This window comes from Physeter macrocephalus, chromosome 3 (genome assembly GCF_002837175.3).
Source record: "Physeter macrocephalus isolate SW-GA chromosome 3, ASM283717v5, whole genome shotgun sequence".
In the NCBI taxonomy this organism is placed as follows: domain Eukaryota; kingdom Metazoa; phylum Chordata; class Mammalia; order Artiodactyla; family Physeteridae; genus Physeter; species Physeter macrocephalus.
This window is the reverse complement of record NC_041216.1, coordinates 7153241-7174261: the sequence shown is the minus strand read 5'-3', so window position 1 is coordinate 7174261 and position 21021 is coordinate 7153241. Positions and strand designations below refer to the sequence as shown.

At 36.2% G+C, this 21021-nt stretch overlaps 1 protein-coding gene across 5 annotated transcripts in view; it reads left to right on the top strand.

The window, feature by feature from the left end:
- AGO3 (argonaute RISC catalytic component 3) overlaps positions 1-21021 on the top strand; it is a 123064-nt gene that overhangs the window by 85199 nt on the left and 16844 nt on the right. For all 5 annotated transcript variants that reach the window (XM_024125562.3, XM_024125563.3, XM_024125564.3 and 2 more), the window contains 5 exons: positions 12131-12290; positions 13548-13638; positions 17337-17531; positions 17864-17998; positions 20346-20447. In XM_024125562.3, coding sequence (XP_023981330.1) covers positions 12131-12290; positions 13548-13638; positions 17337-17531; positions 17864-17998; positions 20346-20447 — 683 coding nt within the window. The remainder of the gene's footprint in view (positions 1-12130; positions 12291-13547; positions 13639-17336; positions 17532-17863; positions 17999-20345; positions 20448-21021) is intronic.

Genomic DNA, 21021 nt, shown 5'->3' with positions numbered 1-21021 from the left:
AAGTATAAATCATTGAAACATGGAAAAACACAAAGAAAGTATAATTTTCAAACTACTGAATGGAGTATAATTATTTAAGCTTAAAATGATAGAATTCACATAAGAAAATTGTTAGATTTGACTGCATAAAAATTAAATTTTCCATACATCACAGGTGTATAACTAATATTAAAAGGAAACCATAGAACGTGAAAAATATTTGCAGCAAATGGAGACAGCAAAGGGCTAGTTTATTATTAGTTAAAATATCCATATGGATCTGTTATTGCATTCAAAGGAAAAAATTTTTATATTCTCCTACCTTAATGAGCAAAGAATATAAACCAAAATTTCTCAAGAAAAAACAAGTAAATATTTGAGAAAATGTTGGTTTTCACCAATAAAGAAAAGTACAAATTAATAAAAGGAAAATGTTTATGCTACTAAATTAGCGAATATATTTAAATACTGTACTACCTAGTGATTGTGAGTATGCAGTGAATCTAGTATTTTAATATATTGCTGATGGCAGTATAAATTGATAATATCCTTTCATCGAAAGTATAAAAATGTGCTTGCAGTCAACAGTTCAGTATTTCCCATTCCAAAAATATGTTCAAAGAGAAGAATTCATAACGTAGAAAAATCTCTATGCACAAAATTTTCATAATGATATCTGTGACATTGAAAAACTACTAAGAACTGGTTTTAAACAGTGAGTAAGTTGTATGTTGGTGAAATATGCAGTGATTAAAAATGATGGTTGGGGCTTCCCTGGTGGCGCAGTGGTTGGGAGTCCGCCTACCGATGCAGGGGACACGGGTTTGTGACCCGGTCCAGGAAGATCCCACGTGCCGCAGAGCGGCTGGGCCTGTGAGCCATGGCCGCTGAGCCTGCGCTTCCAGAGCCTGTGCTCCACAACGGGAGAGGCCACAACAGTGAGAGGCCCGCGTACCGCAAAAAAAAAAAAAAAAAAAAAAAGATGGTTATAAAATTCAAAAGATATATTTTAAGTTGTGATAAAATACAGAAGGTGTTAAACTCAAAGAATTTGTAAATCAAGGTAAGAACAAACAACTGAAAAAAACAAAGGACATAAAAAAGAAATGCAAATGGTCAATTATCAATAAAAAGATGCTGAGCCTCATTAGTCATTAAAGAAATATGAACTAGAACAAATTATTTTTTGCCAACAATGATAATACCCATTTTTGGCAAAGGCATGAATAAATATACATTCTCATACAATGTTGATGGAGAGAAAGTTGATATTACCATAGCCTCCAAGCTGATATTCTTGCTTTCATTCCCTCTAGTTCACTTTCAGTCTGTTTTCTATACTGCTTCACTCAGTGATTCAGTGAGTGATTTTTCTAATTAATATATTTTATTTTTTAGAATAGTTTTAGATTTACAGAAAAATTGAGCATATAGTATAGAGAGTTCCTATATGCCTTCCTTCCCCTGTACACAGATTTCCCTATTTTTAACATTTTGTATTAGAGTGGTACATTTGATGAACCAGCACTGATAAATTATTATTAACATATTGTCCACAGTTTACATTAAAGTTTACTCTTTATGTTTACAGGTCTATGGGTTTTGACAAATCCATAATGTCACATATCTACTATGACAGTATCAAAGAATAGTTTCACTGCTCTAAAAATCCCCTGTGCTCCACTTACTCATCTCTCCCTCCATCTCCTCAAACCCCTGACAATCACTGGGCTTTTTATGTCTCTACAGTTTTGCCTTTTCTAAAATGTTATATAGTTGGAGTCATATGGTATGTCCCCTTTTCTGATTGGCCACTTTCAGTTAGCAATATTTAAGATTCCACCATGTCTTTTTGTGGCTTGATAAAGTCATTTCTTTTTAATGCTGAATAATATTTAATATTGCATTGTGTGGTTGTACTACAGTTTGTTTTACATGTCCTGTTGAGGGATATCTTGATTGCTTCCAGTTTTGGGCAGTTATGAATAATACTGCTCAAACATTCATGTGCAGGTTTTTGTGTGGACATAAGTTTCTAACTCAATTTGGTACATAACCAGGAGCACAACTGCTGTATCAAATGATAAGACTGCCAAAAAGTGACTACCATTTTGTATTCCCATCAGCAGTGAATGAGAGTGCCTATTGCTCTACATCCTCTTCAGCATTTGGTATTGTCAGCTTTTTGGATTTTAACAATTCTAATAGGCGTGTAGTAGTATTTTATGGTAATTTTAATTTGCAGTTCGTTAATAACACAATATTGAGCACGGGACTTCCCCGGCAGTCCAGTGGTTAAGACTCTGCGCTTCCACTGCAGAGGGCACGGGTTCAATCCCTAGTTGGGGAACTGAGATCCTGCATACTGCGTGGCTTGGCCAAAAATAGAGAGAGAGAGAGAGAGAGAGAGAGAGAGAGTGAGAGAGAGAGAGAGAGAGAGGGAGGGAGGGAGGGAGGGAGGGAGGGAGGGAGGGAGGGAGAGAGAGAACACCTTTTCATATGCTTATTTGCCATCTGTATATCTTTGATGAAATGTTTGTTCCAATCTTTTGCTCATTTTTTAATTGATGTGTTTGTTTTCTTATTGTTCAGTTTTAAGAGTTCTTTGTATGTTTGGATACAAGTTTTTTATCAGATACGTATTTTGCAAATAATTTTCTCCTAGGCTGTGGCTTGTCTTCTCTTAACAGTGTCTTTCATAGAGCACAAGTTTTAAATTTTAATGAAGTCCAAATTTTAATAAAGTCATCAATTTTTTTCTTTCACAGATCATTTTTGGTGTTATAGTCTAAGTTTTATACTGTGTTATCTTCTAGTAGTTTTATAGTTTTCCTTTTTTACATATAAGTTTATAATCCATTTTGACTTAACTTCTGTGAAAGGTGTAAGATCTGTATCTAGATTGTTTTTTTTTTCTTTTTTTGCATGTGCATTCCAATTGTTTCAGCACCATTTGTTGGAAAGATTATCTTTCTCCATGAAATTGCCTTTGCTACTTTGTGAATGATTGACTGTATTTGTGTCAGTCTATTTCTGGACTCTATTTTGTTTCATTGGTCTGTATGTCCATTCATTTGCTAAAACCACACTGTCTTGATTAATTTAGCTTTGTGATAAGTCTTGAAGTCAGATAATGTCAGTTCTCTGACTTTGTTCTTCTTCTTCCCTGTTGTATTAGCTAATAGGTCTTTTGCCTATCTATATAAACTTTAGAATCAGTTTGTCAATATCACAAAATAACTTGCTGAGACTTTCGTTGGGATTACATTGAATCTATAGATCAAGCTGGGAAGAATTGACTTCTTAATGTTAAGTCTTCTATCCTTGAACATGGAATATCTGTTTGTTCAGAGCTTCTTTGATTTCTTTTATCAGAGTTTTATAGTTTTCCTCATTTAGATTTATATCTAAGTATATTGTTTTTTCTTTTTCTACTGTAAATGGTATTGTTTTTAATTTTAAATTCTAGTTGTTCATTTTTAGTATTTAGGAATGCAGTTGATTTTTGTATATTTATTTTGTATCCTGAAACCTTGCTGTAGTCACTTATTAGTTCCAGGAAGCTTTTGTCAATTTTGGGAGGTTTTCTGCGTAGACAGTCATATTCTCTATGAACAAAGACAGTTTTATGTTTTCCTTCCCAGTCTGTATACTTTTATATCCTTTTCCTTGCATTAGCTAGGAATTCCAATACGATGTTGAATAACAGTGGTGAGAGGAGACATTCTTGCATTGTTCCTGACTTTAGGGGGAAAACATCTAGTTTCTCAGCAGTAAACATGATGTTAGCTATAAGCTTTCTATAATTGTTATGTATCAAGTTGAGGAAGTTCCCCTCCAGTCCTAGTTTTGCTGAGAGTTTTTATTATGAATGGATGATGGAGTTTGCGAAATGTTCTTTTCTGCATCTGTTGATATGATCATGATTTTTCTTCTTTTTTTTCCTCTTAATGTGATTAATTACTTTAATTGATTTTCGAAATGTTGAACCCAACCCTGCGTGCCTGGGATAAATCCCACTTGGGTATGGTATGTAATTCTTATACATTGTTGGATTCAATTTGCTAATATTTTGTTGAAGATTTTGCATCTGTGTTCATGAGAGATATTGATCTGTAGTTTTCCTTTCTTGTAATGTCTTTTTCTGGTTTGGGTATTAAGGTATTTTGGCCTCAGAATCATGAGTATTTCCTCTGCTTCTGTTTTCTGGAAGAGATTGCAGAGAATTGGTATTATTTGTTCCTTGAATGTTTGGTAGAATTCGCCAGTGAAACCATCTGGGCCTGGTACTTTCTTTTTTTGGAAAGTTGTTAATTATTGATTCAATTTTTTTAATAGGTACACACCTATTCAGATTATCTATTTCCTTTGTGTGAGATTTGGTAGTGTCATTCAAGGAATTGGTCCACTTCATGTAAGTTAACAAATTTGTGGGCCTAAAGTTTTTCATAATATTCTTTTATTATCCTTTAAATGTCCTTGGGGCCAATGACCCTTTTTTCATTTCTGATATTAATAATTTGTGTTGTCTGTTTTTTTCTTGATTAGTCTGGCTAGAGGTTTATGAATTTCTTTGATCTTTTCAAAGAACTAGCTTTTTGGTTTCCTTGATTTTCCTCTGTTGATTTCTTGTTTTCAATTTCATTGATTTCTGCTCTAATTAAGATTTTTTTCCTTCTGCTTGTTCTAGGCCTATATTGTTCTTCTTTATCGTTCTAAGGTAGAAACATAGATTATTGATTTTAGATCTTCTCTGCATTCAGTGCCATAAATTTGTCTCTTAAGTACTGCTTTCACTGTATCCCACTAATTTTGGTAAATTGTATTTCATTTTCATTTAGTTCAAAATATTTTTAAATTTCTCAAGACTTTTTGTTTAATCCATGTCTCACAGAATTATGTTGTTTAATATATAGATATTTGGGGATTTCGTGGCTATCTTTCCATTATTGATTTCTAGTTTAATTCCACTGTGGCCTTGGACCATACTTTGTATGATTTCTGTTCTTTCAAATTTGTTAAGGTGTGTTTTAGGACCATAATGTGGTCTTCCTTAATGAATGTTCCATGTGAGCTTGAGAAGAATGTGTATTCTGCTGTTATTGAATGAAGTATTTTATAAAGGACTCTTAGAATCAGTTGATTGATGGTACTGTTCAAGTCAGCTATTGAATATATACTTATCTTCTGCCTGCTGGATCTGTCAATTACTGCTGAAAGTGCATTGAAGTCTCCACTATAATAGTGGATTTGTTTGTTTCTCCTTGCAATTCTATCAGTGTTTGCCTCACTTATTTTGGCATTCTTTTCTTAGCTGCATACATGTTAAAGATTGTCCTGTCTTCTTGAAGAATTGACCCTTTTATTATTATGTAATACCCCTCTTGATTCCTGATAATCTTCCTAGTTCTGAAATCTACTTTGTGTGAAAAAATACAGCAACTTTAGTTTTCTTTTTCTTGGTGTTAGCATGGTATATCTTTCTGTATCACTTTATTTTAGAATTGGTTTCTTGTAGGCAACTTGTAGTTTGGGTCTTTTTTTTTTTTTTTTTTGGTTGCAGTGGGTCTTAGTTGTGGCACTCAGGCTCCTTAGTTGTGGCATGTGAACTTTTCGTTGCGGCACGCATGTGGGATCTAGTTCCCTGACGAGGGATCAAACCCAGGCCCCCTGCATTGGGAGCATGGAGTCTTAACCACTGCACCACCAGGGAAGTCCCTGGGTCTTATATTTTATCTTCCCCTCTTTTTCTCCATTTTATGGGTTTTTTTAAATAAATTTATTTTATTTATTTATTTTTGGCTGCATTGGGTCTTCGTTGCTGCATGTGGGCTTTCTCTAGTTGCGGCGAGCGGGGCTACTCTTTGTTGCAGTGCACGGGCTTCTCATTGCGGTGGCTTCTCTTGTTGCAGAGCACAGGCTCTAGGCGCGCAGGCTTCAGTAAGTTGTAGCACGTGGGCTCAGTAGTTGTGGCTCGTAGGCTCTAGAGTGCAGGCCCAGTAGTTGTGGTGCACAGGTTTCGTTGCTCTGCGACATGTGGGATCTTCCTGGACCAGGGCTGAAACCCATGTCCCCTGCATTGGCAGGCGGATTCTTAACCATTGCGCCACCAGGGAAGCCCCTCCATTTTATGGTTTTAAATGAGCATTTTATATTAGCCCATTTTCTCTCTTACATCAATTATACTTTTTTTTTTTTTTTTTTTTCTCATTGCGGTGGCTTCTCTTGTTGCGGAGCACCGGCTCTAGGCGCCTGGGCTTCAGTAGTTGTAGCACGTGGGCTCAGTAGTTGTGGCTCGTAGGCTCTAGAGTGCAGGCCCAGTAGTTGTGGTGCACAGGTTTAGTTGCTCTGCGACATGTGGGATCTTCCTGGACCAGGGCTGAAACCCATGTCCCCTGCATTGGCAGGCGGATTCTTAACCATTGCGCCACCAGGGAAGCCCCTCCATTTTATGGTTTTAAATGAGCATTTTATATTAGCCCATTTTCTCTCTTACATCAATTATACTTTTTTTTTTTTTTTTTTACTTTTAATGGTTTCCCTAGAGTTTGCAGTATACATTTATAACTAATCTGAGTTCGCTTTCGATAATTCTGTACCACTTCACAGATACTGTAGATACCTTATAACAAAGTATTCCCAATTCCTCCCTCCCCCTTACAATATTGCTGTCATTCATTTCACCTATCCATAAGTTGTAACCACACAATATATTGTTGCTATTATTATTTTGAACAGTACCTCTTAGTTCAGTTAAGAATAAGAAAGTAACATTTTATTTTACTTTTATTTATTCTCTGACCTTTTTTAATATATAGATCTGGACTTCCGACCTGTATACTTGAACTAACTTCTTTCTGAAAAATGTCTTTTATCATTTCTTTCAAGGCACGTCTACTGTCAACAGATTCCCTTAGTTTTTTGTGTTTTTTCTTTTTTTTGCGGTACACGGGCCTTATTTTTGTTGTTGTTGTTGTTGTTTTGTTTTTTTGTGTGCGTGTGGTATGCGGGCCTCTCGCTGCTGTGGCCTCTCCCGTTGTGGAGCACAGGCTCTGGACGCGCAGGCTCAGCGGCCATGGCTCACGGGCCTAGCTGTGGAGGCGGGCCTCCCACTGCTGTGGCCTCTCCCGTTGCAGAGCACAGGCTCCGGACGCGCAGGCTCAGTGGCCATGGCTCTCGGGCCTAACCGCTCCGCGACGTGTGGAATCTTCCCAGACCGGGACACGAACCCGTGTCCCCTGCATCGGCAAGCGGACTCTCAACCACTGTGCCACCAGGGAAGCCCCTCCCTTAGTTTTTATTTGTCGTATTTCCCCTTCACTTTTAAAAAAATTATTTGCTTTATGTTTACTTATAAATCAAATTATCTACTCACATAGTTTCAAGTGTTAAATCATTCTGGAATTCTTATTTTCAAAAACAGCACCTTTATAGCTGTCATCCCATTTGTTTTTTTCATAGAAAAACTCTTTCATTTGCCACTTTTAAAATTTAATTTTTGTTTATTGAGTGCTGCTGCCTGTATTTCAGTTTCTTCTGTAGTCCTGCCCTGTTTTGCCAGAGCCCTGGGACCTCTACATTTGTCTCATGTTGGTGTAAGTGATGCCTTCTATAAATCAGTGACTTGGTGTCAATTTTTTTTTTTTTTTGGCCGCGCTGTCTGGCATGCGGGCTTTTAGTTCCCCCACCAGGAATCAAACCCCTTGCAGTGAAAGCGCAGAGTCTTAACCACTGGACCACCAGGGAAGTCCCAGGTGCCAAATTTTGATTGTAGTTTTCATTCCTTCTGAGGTACTGTTTTCATAGGAGTGTTCCTTAATTAACTATTTTTAAACAAGTTTTTGTGTATATGTGTGATAAAATATACATGACATAAAATTTACCATTTTAACCATCTTAAAGTATGCAATTCACTGGCATTAAGTATATTCACAGCATTGTGCAACCATAACTACTGTCCACTTCCAGAACTTTTTCATCATCTCAAACAGAAACTGTACCCATTAAACAGTAACACCCCATTCCCCTACCCACCAACACCTGGTAGCCTCTATTCTACTTTCTGTCTCTATGAATTTACCTATTCTAGTAACTTATATAAATGGAATCATACAATACTTATCCCTTTGTTTCTGTCTTATTTCACTTAGGGTAATGTCCTCAAGGTTTATCTGTGTTGTAGTATGTATCAGAATTTTCTTCCCCTTTTTTGTTGTAAAATATACTAATATATAAAACAAAAAATTTACCATTTTAACAAGTATACAGTTCAGTGACATTAAGTACATTCAATGTTGTACAACCATCACCACCATCCATCTCCAGAACTTTTTCATCATCCCTAACTGAAATTCAGCAGTAACTCCCCATCTCCCCTCCCCCAACCCCTAGAAACCTATATTCTACTTTCTGTCTCTATGAATTTGACTGAATAAATCATATAGTATTTGTCCTTTTGTGACTGTTTATCTCATTAAGCATAATGCCCTTAAGGTTTATCCATGTTATAGTATGTATCAGAATTTTCTTCCTTTTTAAGGCTGAATAATATTCCATTGTATGTATATACACATTTTGTTTATCTGTTCATCTATCAATGGGCACTTGGATTAGTTCCACCTTTGGGCTATTGTGAATAATGCTGCTTTGAACATGAGTATACAGCTCTCTGTTCCAGTCCTTCCTTTCACTTCTCTTGGGTATATTACCAGAAGTGAAATTGCTGGATTATATAATTCTGTTTTAGTTTTTTTAGCAGTTGCCTTACTGTTTTGTACAGGGTCTGCACCATTTTGCATTCCTGTCAGCAGTGTACAAGGTTCCAGTTTCTCCATGTTCTTGCCAATCAATACTTATTTATTTTAGCCATCCTATTGGGTGTGAAGTAGTATCTCTTTATGGTTTTCATTTGCATTTTCCTAATGATTAGTGATGTGGAACATATTTTCATGTGTTTACTGAACATTTGTAGATCTTCTTTGGAGAAATGTCTATTCAAGTCCTGTGATCATTTTTATTTGGATTGTTTGGGTTTTTTCTTATTGAGTTATAGGAGTTAGTGTGTGTGGTTTTTTTGTACATGTTGTTTTTCGTTGTTTTGTTTTGTGCGTTGGTTGGTTGGTTTGTGGCCACACTGCACAGCTTGTGGGATCTTAGTTCCCCAACCAGGGATTGAACCCAGGCCCTTGGCGGTGAGAGTGTGGAGTCCTAACCACTAGTCCACCAGGGAATTCCCAGGAGTCAGTGTTTAATTGTTCCTGCAGTTAATGGCCTCATCAGCTTCTGCTTCTAATAAGCTGATCTTGGCTGTGATTCTCTGTATTCACCTGTTTTGGGGGTGGCAGTTTTCTCTCATGGATCTAAGACTAAGACGACAAGTCATTGATTTTCAGTTTGTTCAGCTTTTTTTGTTGTTGTTGTGAGGATGGAAATGATGACTTCTAATCTTTTATGTGTTGGTGCTATAGCTAATGTCCAGAGTGGTATTTTTAAAGTACAAATCTGATTTTACCCCCTTCCCTATCACCCCCACTTCAGTAGTTTTTCATTATATAATTGGTAAAATTGATACTTAGGATTATCTTCCAAGGGTTTGCATGTTCTAATCCATGACTTTTTTAAAAAAATAAATTTATTTATTTTTTATTTTTGGCTGAGTTGGGTCTTCGTTGCTGCTCACAGGCTTTCTCTAGTTGAGGCGAGCAGGGGCTACTCGTTGTTGCAGTGCGCGAGCTTCTCATTGCGGTGGCTTCTCTTGTTGCGGAGCATGGGCTCTAGGCGCGCAGGCTTCAGTGGCTCTGGCGTGAGGGCTTGGTAGTTGTGGCTTACGGGCTCTAGAGCTCAGGCTCAGTAGTTGTGGCACACAGGCTTAGTTACTCCACGGCATGTGGAATATTCCCAGATCAGGGCTTGAACCCATGTCCCCTGCATTGGCAGGTGGATTCTTAACCACTGCGCCAACAGGGAAGACCCTAATCCATGACTTCTTACCTCTTCAGAATTCATCTCACTTTATGCTCTTTTTTCCCCACAGAAACTCTTTGTTTATCCTCTTCCTTCTACCTGTATTGCTTCTCATAATCCATCTTCCACGCTTTACCAAGTAAACACACATTCTTTTGAATTTTAGTTCAGACATCCCTTCCTTGGAGAAGCTTTGCCTGACCTCCCTGACAAGGTCAAATTCTCTCACTTTTATTGTCTTACAGCACCTTGTTACCACTCCTTTATGTTGTTTCACAGTTACAATGTTAAATTTGAAGTTATTTAATTAATGGCTATTTCTCTGACTAGACTATAAGCTCTGTGAGGGCAAGAACAATGTCTCTCTTGACTTAACATTGTATATCCAGAGCTTCGCACAGTACTAGCATGTATTAGGTGGCTCATTAAATATTTGTTGAATGAATTAATAAACCTTTTTAGAGGGCAACTTTTCAGTATCTATAAAAATGTTAAGTATATATATCTCTGATCCCTCGCTTCAACCTGTAGAAATTTATCCTGAAGCTATAGTTATACAACCAAATGAAAGTTAAATATACAAGGATGTTATTCATAGCATTGTTTGAAATAATGGAAACCTGGAAAAAGTTAAAAATATGTCGGTGTATGAGTAGTGGTTAGATACCTTATGGCATTTAAAAACAAAGTAACTGCTGTTGTTATAAATAATAAGGGCATCTATATATTGGCATTCAGAACATACTATAAAGTGAATATGACAAGTTACACAATAGAATGTATAGTATATTCTCAATTTTTGTTTAAAAGTGTTTTCCATGTGTTATATATAAGAAGTTATGTACACCAAACTCTTTATGGTAGTTACAGTGGCAGAGAGGGGGAGAGGAACAGGAAACAGGATAAGGAAAGGAAGAGGATAAAAACCTTTATACAGTAATACCTCTATATTTCTAAATTAAAGTTTGGAGAATCGGATTGAAAGCTATAAGTATACTGTGATTATAACTGCATTAAAATAATGCAAATGAGAACATTATTGGAAGAGAGTACAATTAAATACTAATAAGGGTTTATGTATGATATTTTTCTCTGGTTTTTCGGTTATTGTGGTTATACTATTTTCATGAAGACAAAAGTATGCTTCCTTATATATGAAGAAAACAACTGGAAAAAATTATCACTAAATACTTAAGCTAATCTTCAAGGCAGTAAGTATACTTTATTTTTTAGGATTATTTTTCATATTTTATAGTTGTATATTGTAGAACACAGTTTTCAGAAATGCTGGAAACAGTTCATTCAAAAGATCTAGTTTAGGGGCTTCCCTGGTGGCGCAGTGGTTGCACGTCCGCCTGCTGATGCAGGGGAACCGGGTTCGCGCCCCGGTATGGGAGGATCCCACATGCCGCGGAGCGGCTGGGCCCGTGAGCCGTGGCCGCTGAGCCTGCACGTCCGGAGCCTGTGCTCCGCAACGGGAGAGGCCACAACAGAGGAAGGCCCGCATACCACAAAAAAAAAAAAAAAAAAAAAAAAAGATCTAGTTTATTTTAATTGGCTAGATATCAAGTTAAAACATTTAAGATAGTATATTAGTAATTGCACTCTTTTTTTTTTTTTTTTTTTTAATTTTGGCTGCGCTGGGTCTTCATTGCAGCGTGAGGGCTTCTCTAGTTGTGGCCTGCAGATGCAGGCTCCAGAGCACATGGGCTCAGTAGTTGCGGCACACAGGATTAGTTGCCCCATGACATGTGCGATCTTAGTTCCTCCACCAGGGATCAAACCTGCATCCCTGCATTAGAAGGCGTATTCTTAACCACTGGACCACCAGGGAAGTCCCACTAATTGCACTCTTGAATGCCCTCAAAACTCTGCACATTTATATAATCAAATAAGGCAGTATAGGGAATTCCCTGGCGGTCCAGTGGTTAGGATCCGCGCTGTCACTGCACAGGGCTCGGGTTCAGTCCCCGGTCGGGAAATTAAAATCCCACAAGCCGTGCAGCATGGCTGAAAAAAAAAAAAAGGCAGTATACTTTAAATTTTAATAACATTGTTTTAGTATTGGTATAAGTTTTGGTATCCTGTAATACAGTGATGTATTTCACAAGGGGAAACATACATAGCAGCTTAATTTTCAGTAAAATTTGCCTTTTTATAACTAGAGGTATTTGTATTTGTTCCACAGCGGAGGTGAAACGTGTTGGAGATACACTTTTGGGTATGGCTACACAGTGTGTTCAAGTCAAGAATGTAATAAAAACATCCCCTCAAACTCTCTCAAACCTGTGCCTAAAGATAAATGTTAAACTTGGAGGGATCAATAATATTCTTGTACCTCATCAAAGGTAAGATAAGCTAATCACCTAATAAAATATTAATTTTTCTGTATTGCCATATCTAAGACCTGTGTAAGAGACAGCTTTGATGATTCCTGCCATGGGAGATAAGTAGACATTTTGGCAAAAACTTAAGAGTTTTGATTGGCAAAATTTACAAGATTCCTTTATGAAAAATCCCCTCCCATCTCCATTTTCATTTAGTATGCAAAGTACCTCGTCCCTGGCTAGAAAGTATTAAGAATTTTACTTATTTTTCACTGGAGAGCCCAGCTTGAAGAACTTTCTCATTGTTTGGTAGTCATCTTCAAGCTGGTGTCATGAGGCAACTCACTCACCTAGAAAGTGAGGGAAGCCTTTCTTCCCTCCTTTAGGGGCTTTGGGTGGGGTTGGATGAGGGGGGCATGTCAATTAAGTAAATCAATTAAGGAAGCCATATCAACTCCTGGTGGAGTCAGTGGGACAACAGATGTTACTGTTATATCACTCATTCCTAAGAGCTCTTAGGAAGTATGACACGTAATGACCTAGAAATAGGGTGCTGGGGAAGAGGCTGTTATTTGGAGAATTGAACAACAGGTTTCCTTTTAATAGTTGAAGCAACTAGGGCTCTAAAAAATTAAATATCTTGTTGACACAGAAGCTCTTTTTTTCCTGTTTTTCCATACTGCCTCTATTTCCCATTCCTATTAAATATGAGATTCATAAATGACATGAATATAGAATTATATCAACAACTCCAAGAACTAAGAGTAATTTGAATCTTAAAGGATACAGTTTTAAAATAAAATGAACTGCTAGCTACTTTATGACTATTAAATGTATGTTACTCAAATTTTATACTTTTGGTCAGAGGCGGGGGAGTAGTAGAGTCCCATAATCCCTTCCAGTGTGGTTTAATGATTCTCTATCTCCTTGAGAGATTATATTGGCTGAAAATGTAAGTAGATTAAAGAATGATTGATACAAATCAGTGGATTAATATGAGGAAGTTTATCATTTTATGCCTATGAAGAATGCTAGCAGCAGTTGACCTTTGCAACCACCAGCACCGCTGCTTAAGGCAGAAAACTGCTCTGAATACTTCACTTAATAGAGATTCATGAATTAAGAGAATAAAGCTGTCAGTAGTTCAAGCCTATGAAGTTGTCTATAACGGACCTCCTCTGTGCTATGCCAACAACTTGCAGTTGTGTTGCAGTAGTTTTAAAGAGGTAAATGAATAATGAAAAAAACGATCTAACTCTTTTTAAAACTGTGTTGAAGACCTTCTGTGTTCCAGCAACCAGTGATCTTTTTGGGAGCAGATGTCACTCATCCACCAGCTGGTGATGGGAAGAAGCCTTCTATTGCTGCTGTGAGTATCTTTAGACAGGTTTATCTTATCTAAATTTTAGACAAAGATCAACATTTTGGTTTTAACTTTATGAATTTTAATGACATTTTCTTTGAAACCAACTTTTATAAATATAAAGTTTAAAAAATATATTTATAAAGTTTTATAAATATATATATCTATATGTAGATCTATCCAGAGCCAACTTTCAAATGTTCTTTGGGTTTTTGAAAAGAATGATTATTCTCTGGTTTAGAGGCTGCAAGTTCTGTATATATCTATTAAATCAAGTTTATTAATTATATTACTCAACTCTTCTGTATCCTACTTTAATTTGTCTGTTTGACCTCTTCATGGTTGTATATTTTCAGTTACTTTTTGTAATTCAGAGTTTATGTATTTCAGTAGTGTCTTTGTTACAGAAAGATGCATTACATATAAGTTTGCTGGATTGCATTTTTTTCAGTATAAAATATCTTTCATCTTTGTCCAGTTTAATACTTTGCACTTGAATTCTTTATTACTGCTCCTCTTACTTTTAACATCTACCTGTTCTATCTTTGCCCACCTTTATATTTGTAACCTTTCTGTATCAGTTCAAAAGTGTATTTCTTATAAACTTCATAAAGCCAGATGATATTTTACCCAACTTGAAAATTGCTTGACACACCATTGTAGAGCAATTATACTCCAATAAAGATGTTTAAAAAAGAAAGAAAGAAAATTGCTTGATTTTAACAAATGCCAACATTTTGAAAATGTCAACATATTTTAGGTATACTTGATAAATTTCAGAAATTAAACTGTAAGACTTTTTATATATTTTTTTCTATCATTCATTATAATCTTTACTTTTAATTTTAAAAATCTGATAAATCTTAATCTTTCCTTGAAAATGATAGTAATATTAAATTTTTCACTTATTTTTCCAAAGCTCTTTTCATTAATGAAGAAAATTGACTTTTATCTATTAATAAATTATATTTCCTTATATTCTTAATGGTATGCATAAATTGTGTACATTTCAAGTGTCCTAGAGGTAGTATTGAGCAATCTCTGATATTCATTAAAATGTTCCTAGTGGGCTTCCCTGGTGGCGCAGTGGTTGAGAGTCTGCCTGCCAATGCAGGGGACATGGGTTCGTGCCCCAGTCTGGGAAGATCCCACATGCCGCAGAGCGGCTGGGCCCGTGAGCCATGGCCGCTGAGCCTGTGCATCCGGAGCCTGTGCTCCACAACGGGAGAGGCCACAGCAGTGAGAGGCCCGCGTACCGCAAAAAAAAAAAAAAAAATGTTCCTAGAGAAGATAAAATAATACAAAGTTTCTAAAGACTTACTTTGGATTTGCTATTTTTAGGGTTGTTTTCCAAGGAAGTTTAAGCACATTTAAATTCTTTTGGACTTCCGGGTTGTCGTCCTTTTTTGCTAAATCCATTTCTACCAAATATTCACTTTCTTTTATAATTATCAGAGGTCTTGTAAATAGAATTTGATTATTTTTGCTATATATCTTCTATTCCCAAGAACTGAAAGACTAGTGTGAGAAACAATGTAAGTAATAAATGCCATATAGTATAATAGATACTACCATGATAGTGATGTACATTAAAATTGCAAAAATCTGGTGTGTTGAGGAATTCCAAATGCAGGGAATTGGAATGTAGTATAGCAGACTGTGAGGCTTGTAAGATTTTGTAAGGCTTTTTTTGCCGTCAGAGGGAGGTATGGATTTACTTTTAGCAGTGGAAAAGAAATGGTCAGGTTCCTTTTTTTTTTTTTTTTTTTTCTGTGGTACGCGGGCCTGTCAGTGTTGTGGCCTCTCCCGTTGCGGAGCACAGGCTCCGGACGCGCAGGCTCAGTGGCCATGGCTCACGGGCCCAGCCGCTCCGCGGCATGTGGGATCCTCCCGGACCGGGGCACGAACCCTTGTTCCCTGCATCGGCAGGCGGACTCTCAACCACTGCGCCACCAGGGAAGCCCCTAGCTCACTTTTTAAAAAACTCTTGGTTATTTTCTAATCTGACCTAAGACTGAAGAGAAATGTAAGAATTTTCCATATCTTAGTTTCTAATAAGATGTTTAAATTACAGGAATTTAGGTACTCTTTTGAAATTGTTTTTATTTATTTATGTTTTAATTGATGTATAACTGACATATAACATTATTTTAGTTTCAGGTGTATAACATGATTTGATATTCATATATATTGTGAAATGATCCCTACAATAAGTCTAGTTAACATCTGTCACCATACATAGTTACAAAAGTTTTTTCTTATGGGAAAACTTTTTTTTTTTTTTTTTTTTTTTTTTTTTTTTTAATTTTGGCTGCACTGGGTCTTAGTTGTGGCACACAGGATCTTTCCTGGTGGCGCGTGGGCTCCAGAGTGCGTGGGCTCTGTAGTTGCAGTGCGAGGGCTCTCTAGTCGTGGCACCCAGGCTTAGTTACCCCAAGGTATGTTGGGATCTTAGTTCCCTGACCAGGGATCAAACTGGCGTCCCCTGAATTACAAGTGCTGAGAACTTTTAAGATTTACTCTCTTAGCAATTTTCAGATATGCAGTACGGTATTAACTGTAGTCACCATGCTGTACATTACATCCCCATGGCTTATTTATTTTACATCTGGAAGTTTGTACCTTTTGAGCCATTTCACCCATACCCCCACCCCTCTGGCAACCACCAATCTGTTCTCTATATCTGTGAACTCAGTTGGGATTTTTTGTTTGTTTTTTGTTTTTAGATTCCACATATAAGTGGCATCATATGGTATTTGACTTATTTCACTTAACATAATGCCCTCAGGGTCCATCCATGTTGTCACAAATGGCAAGATTTCATTCTTTTTTATGGCTAAATGATATTCTATTGTATGTATATGCCACATTTTCTTTATTCATTCATCCATCATTAGGTTGTTTCCATCTCTTGGCTGTGTAAATAATGCTGCAGTGAACATGGAGGTGCAGAGTTCCATTTTTGAAGCATGACTTTGTTATAGATACTGCCCTGGAAGAAAGAGAAGCTGGAGGTAGAATAACCAGCTGGTTCTTGGCCCAGGCTCTGATCAGTGATGTGTGAACACTTTTAAATATTCTGGTTCCAGTGATCATGCTTCATTAGATCTATGAGTGACTACAGTCAAGGAGAACTTATAAGTTCATGCTTCAGAGTTCCCTCTACTCCAAACACATAACAATATTAAGACACAGAGAGAAAAAATTACGATAGCTACTCTCAAAACGAAGATTTAAAATTTATGAAGCATAAGAGTTCTTAAGATAATGCCAAAGTCATCTTGAATGTGGCTTCTTGGGTAGTTTGCTAAACTGTAAGAGCTATAAAGAGAAATCAAGAGTTTGAATGGACCCTCTTTTTTATTTATCTCCTTCCTCTATGTACATTTCTTTGTCTTTCTATCCTTACTAATATTTAGGTTTACCAGCAACATCTGTAAATTAGAACCAAATTGTTAAATATAAAGTACAGCCTACTTATGGGAAAATAGTTTTTGACCCTAGACTGGGTCTTTTATTCTGTTCTTCACTGGAATTATCTATTTTTATTACTTTCAAAATGAACTGTGATAAATAGTTAAGGTTATAATAAAATACAAATTTAAATGAAATCCTTTTTTTTTCAACTTTTTTGTGGTATAATTCATATTCATATAGCCTTGAATACCTTAATTTCTATGTTTTCTTTACTTTTTTCAACCTAGGTTGTAGGTAGTATGGATGCCCACCCAAGCAGATACTGTGCTACAGTAAGAGTTCAGAGACCCCGACAGGAGATCATCCAGGACCTTGCCTCCATGGTCCGAGAACTTCTCATTCAGTTTTATAAGTCAACTCGGTTCAAACCTACTCGTATCATCTTTTATCGGGATGGTGTTTCAGAGGGGCAGTTTAGGCAGGTTGGTTGCCTGGGATTCTCATCATACTGTGGTTAAGTCAGATACTGTGTTTATAATATGGTGTCTAGTTCTGAAGTTAGGAGCCTTAATTGAGAGTTCCTAAAGTCAAATTTTGATACTTCCTTAGATTTTCCCTTTTAAAATATTTACTGGATATGTAAACCTTGATCACTAAGACCATGCTCTGATAATAGTTAAAATGGAATAGAGAAGTATAATTAGCTGTGAGGTGATGAGTCTAAGTAATTCTAAGTCTAAATCATTGTCTTACTTTGAAGTATGTATAGGAGAACAACTGACTAGATCAAATCTTTCCATTTCATCTTCTCTAGGTATTATATTATGAACTACTAGCAATTCGAGAAGCCTGCATCAGTTTGGAGAAAGACTATCAACCTGGAATAACTTACATTGTAGTTCAGAAGAGACATCACACTCGATTATTTTGTGCTGATAGGACTGAAAGGGTAATCTTACATTTATTGTAATACTATTATAAGCAAAGGTTATCTAACATAGTTCACAGAGCACTTAACAAAGGCTCTCTGCCAACAGCAGAGTTTCTGATATATAGTAGTAGGTTACAGCAAAGCAGATTGATTATGAGTATAGAAGCATCAAAATAAGTTAATTTTTAACTTTCTAGAATTTCTAGTAACACTCCAAATGTTCAAAATCCCATTATACTTTTCTGTTGTTGTGAAGAAACTCATAGTTTTAAAATTGTTCTTTTTATTCATATTTTCCTTAAATGTTCAGAAGAAAAAAGGTATGTTCTATTTTTTAAATATCTTGTAAAAATTAATTTTACAAGCTAGGGACATTCTAGAGTGATTAGTGAAAATTCATGAAAACTAACTTTCATTTTCAGTGCTCTGCCCCCATCCTGCAAACCTTAGAGCAGAGAAATCTGAGGAGTACAAGGGTCAGTGTTCCCTTGGGAAAGGGGATCAATAGAAAAGACTGAAAAAGAAAGGAGTGTGTCTTGTCTTTGGTACATATTTGGTCTTTGATTACACTCGTTGTGTAGCTTTGGGCAAGTAACTTTACATCTCTCTGCTGGTTTCTTTCTGAGCAAGGTTTGGATAATATTTATATTTGCCTTATTTGGGTTTTTGAAAGGATTTTTTTAAATTAAAATATGTAATGTACTTAGAATGCTGCTTGGCACATGCTAAGCACTCAGTGGAGGTTACCTAGTTGTAGAGTGGTGGTAATGGTGGTAGTGATAGAGAAAAAGAAGGCATAATGGCAGGCACTGTTCTGGATATTTTTTATAAATTTAACTCATTTAACCCTCACAAACAACACTATGAGGTACTTATTATTATTATCCCCATTTTTCACGGTAGGAAACTGTGGCACATGGAGATTAAATTGGTAGAGCTAGGACTCAAAATAGGCAGTCTGGCTCCAGAGTACTCTTAATCACTGTCCTATACCACATCTGTAATAGCAGTAATGATAGTTTTATTTTGGCCTCCATGTTGTTAAAGGCCTGTGCCCCAAATTACATTTCTGTACCTAGAAAACCAAAGGTTTCTTCAAAAGTTAGATCAGGAAAACCTAAGTTAGATTTAATGATTTCTTGCAACTGATGTTTAATTGTGCCTTTCCTTCATTTGTTTGCTTTTCTTTCATCTTTGCTCTAAATCTACTAATCATAATAGATGAGAGATAATTATAAATGAGGAAATAGGCACAGAGAGGAGAATACTGTGCCCTAGATTTCATGACTAGAAACTGGTGGAGCTCTGATATGAGCCCAGGCATTCTGCCGCCTCTCTAAAGAGAATAAAACTTTTAAATATATATTAATTAGGAGATTTGTGTGTTAAGAATAGGCATAATTTAGTAGTTTATGAACTGTTTTCTTTATTTTGTGATTTGGTGAAGCTAGCTGGTTGGTCCACACAGATATAACTCCAGCCACCACCTGGTAACAGTCCCTCACACAGCAGAAATAATGTCTGAGTCAGTAAAAGAGTCTCTGATTTGTTAGCCTTGTAAACCTCGACTTAAAATTAATGATTTTAAATATGTTAGGGATAAGGAGGTAGAGGTAAGTATATATATGCATTTAAAGTGTTTTATTAGGAGACTTTCATTATCAGGAGTTTCGAACTTTTTCATTTACATCATGTATTACTCAGAGAAAATCATGGTGTCTGTTTTCTTACAAGATGTTGAAACTGCTAATATGAAATAAAAGAAATAGGTCCTTTGCAGTCATTTCCATGTTTGACTCTCAGTTCTGCCCTTTATTGTATGCTATTGGGCAAGTTATTTTGTATTCCTGAGCTGTAGATTCCCCCCAGACAGATTATGAGGATTAGAAATAATGTATGTAAAGTACCTGGCATATAAATGGTTAACAAATGGTGACTCTAGTTGATGCTGTTGTCAGCATTCTTTCCCTCTAAAAATATAGGGTTCTCTGAGAAAAATTCTAATTTTCATAAAACTGCACATTCAAGTGTACCTGCTCTGCACAGATGTCATAAATTGGAGCACTTAAAGTAACTTTTAAAAAAAAATTTTTTTTAAGTTTTCTACCCATATTGTGATCAACTACCAGCTAAGCATCAGTAGAGACTAATAACTCTTTGTTATCAGCTTTCACTTTCAGCAACATTTAAGAATAGGAACTAGGACTAGAATAAGGTCTGCTCTTAATGCCTGCTTAAGTAATATTTCAAGCCGAAAGTAGTGAAACATGGGATCAGCCTATGTATTTATATCTTTTTAAAAGTACTTTCAGACACATTCTTTACCTTTGTCTTGTTTGTTTAAACTTTGACCAAACAAATCTAGGTCGGAAGAAGTGGCAATATCCCAGCTGGAACAACAGTTGATACAGACATTACACACCCATATGAGTTTGACTTTTATCTCTGTAGCCATGCTGGAATACAGGTAAGCCTATACTTTGGGTGAAATGTTTTTATTCAGGAACTTTTGTTCTTAGGCATATTTTTTTAATCTCAGAAAAAAGAGAAAGAAACATTCTTCTCTGCACTTCAGATTGTTTCCACATGAAATTAGATGAAACTTTCAGTAACTAAATCATATCCCCTTTTTCACCTTGAGAGGGACTTATTTCTACAAAAGTACCAGAATATAAGTATTTTAATAGAAGGCATCTCCCTAAACTATGTCCTTAATTTAATGTAAAACTTCAAAAAAATCTAAAATGCCTGATTGTTCCTTTGATATATTCTTTTTGATAATAATACTTCATAGAAAACTTTGGCATTTACTGGCAGATATTGAGCATGTGAAAGAGTTTAGTTGTAGAATTACAGCTTTAAGTTTCAGTTAAATAATTCTAAGTCTTTTCTTATTTTCAGAAAATATTTTTGTTAATTTGTTAGCTATACTTAGTAAAACATAAGCTGTAATTCAGTGCTTCTCAAACTTTCCAGCAGCAGAGTGAGTCCACATTCGCAGGATATCTGAGAGAATGTAGCCCAAAACTATTTTAGTTTAC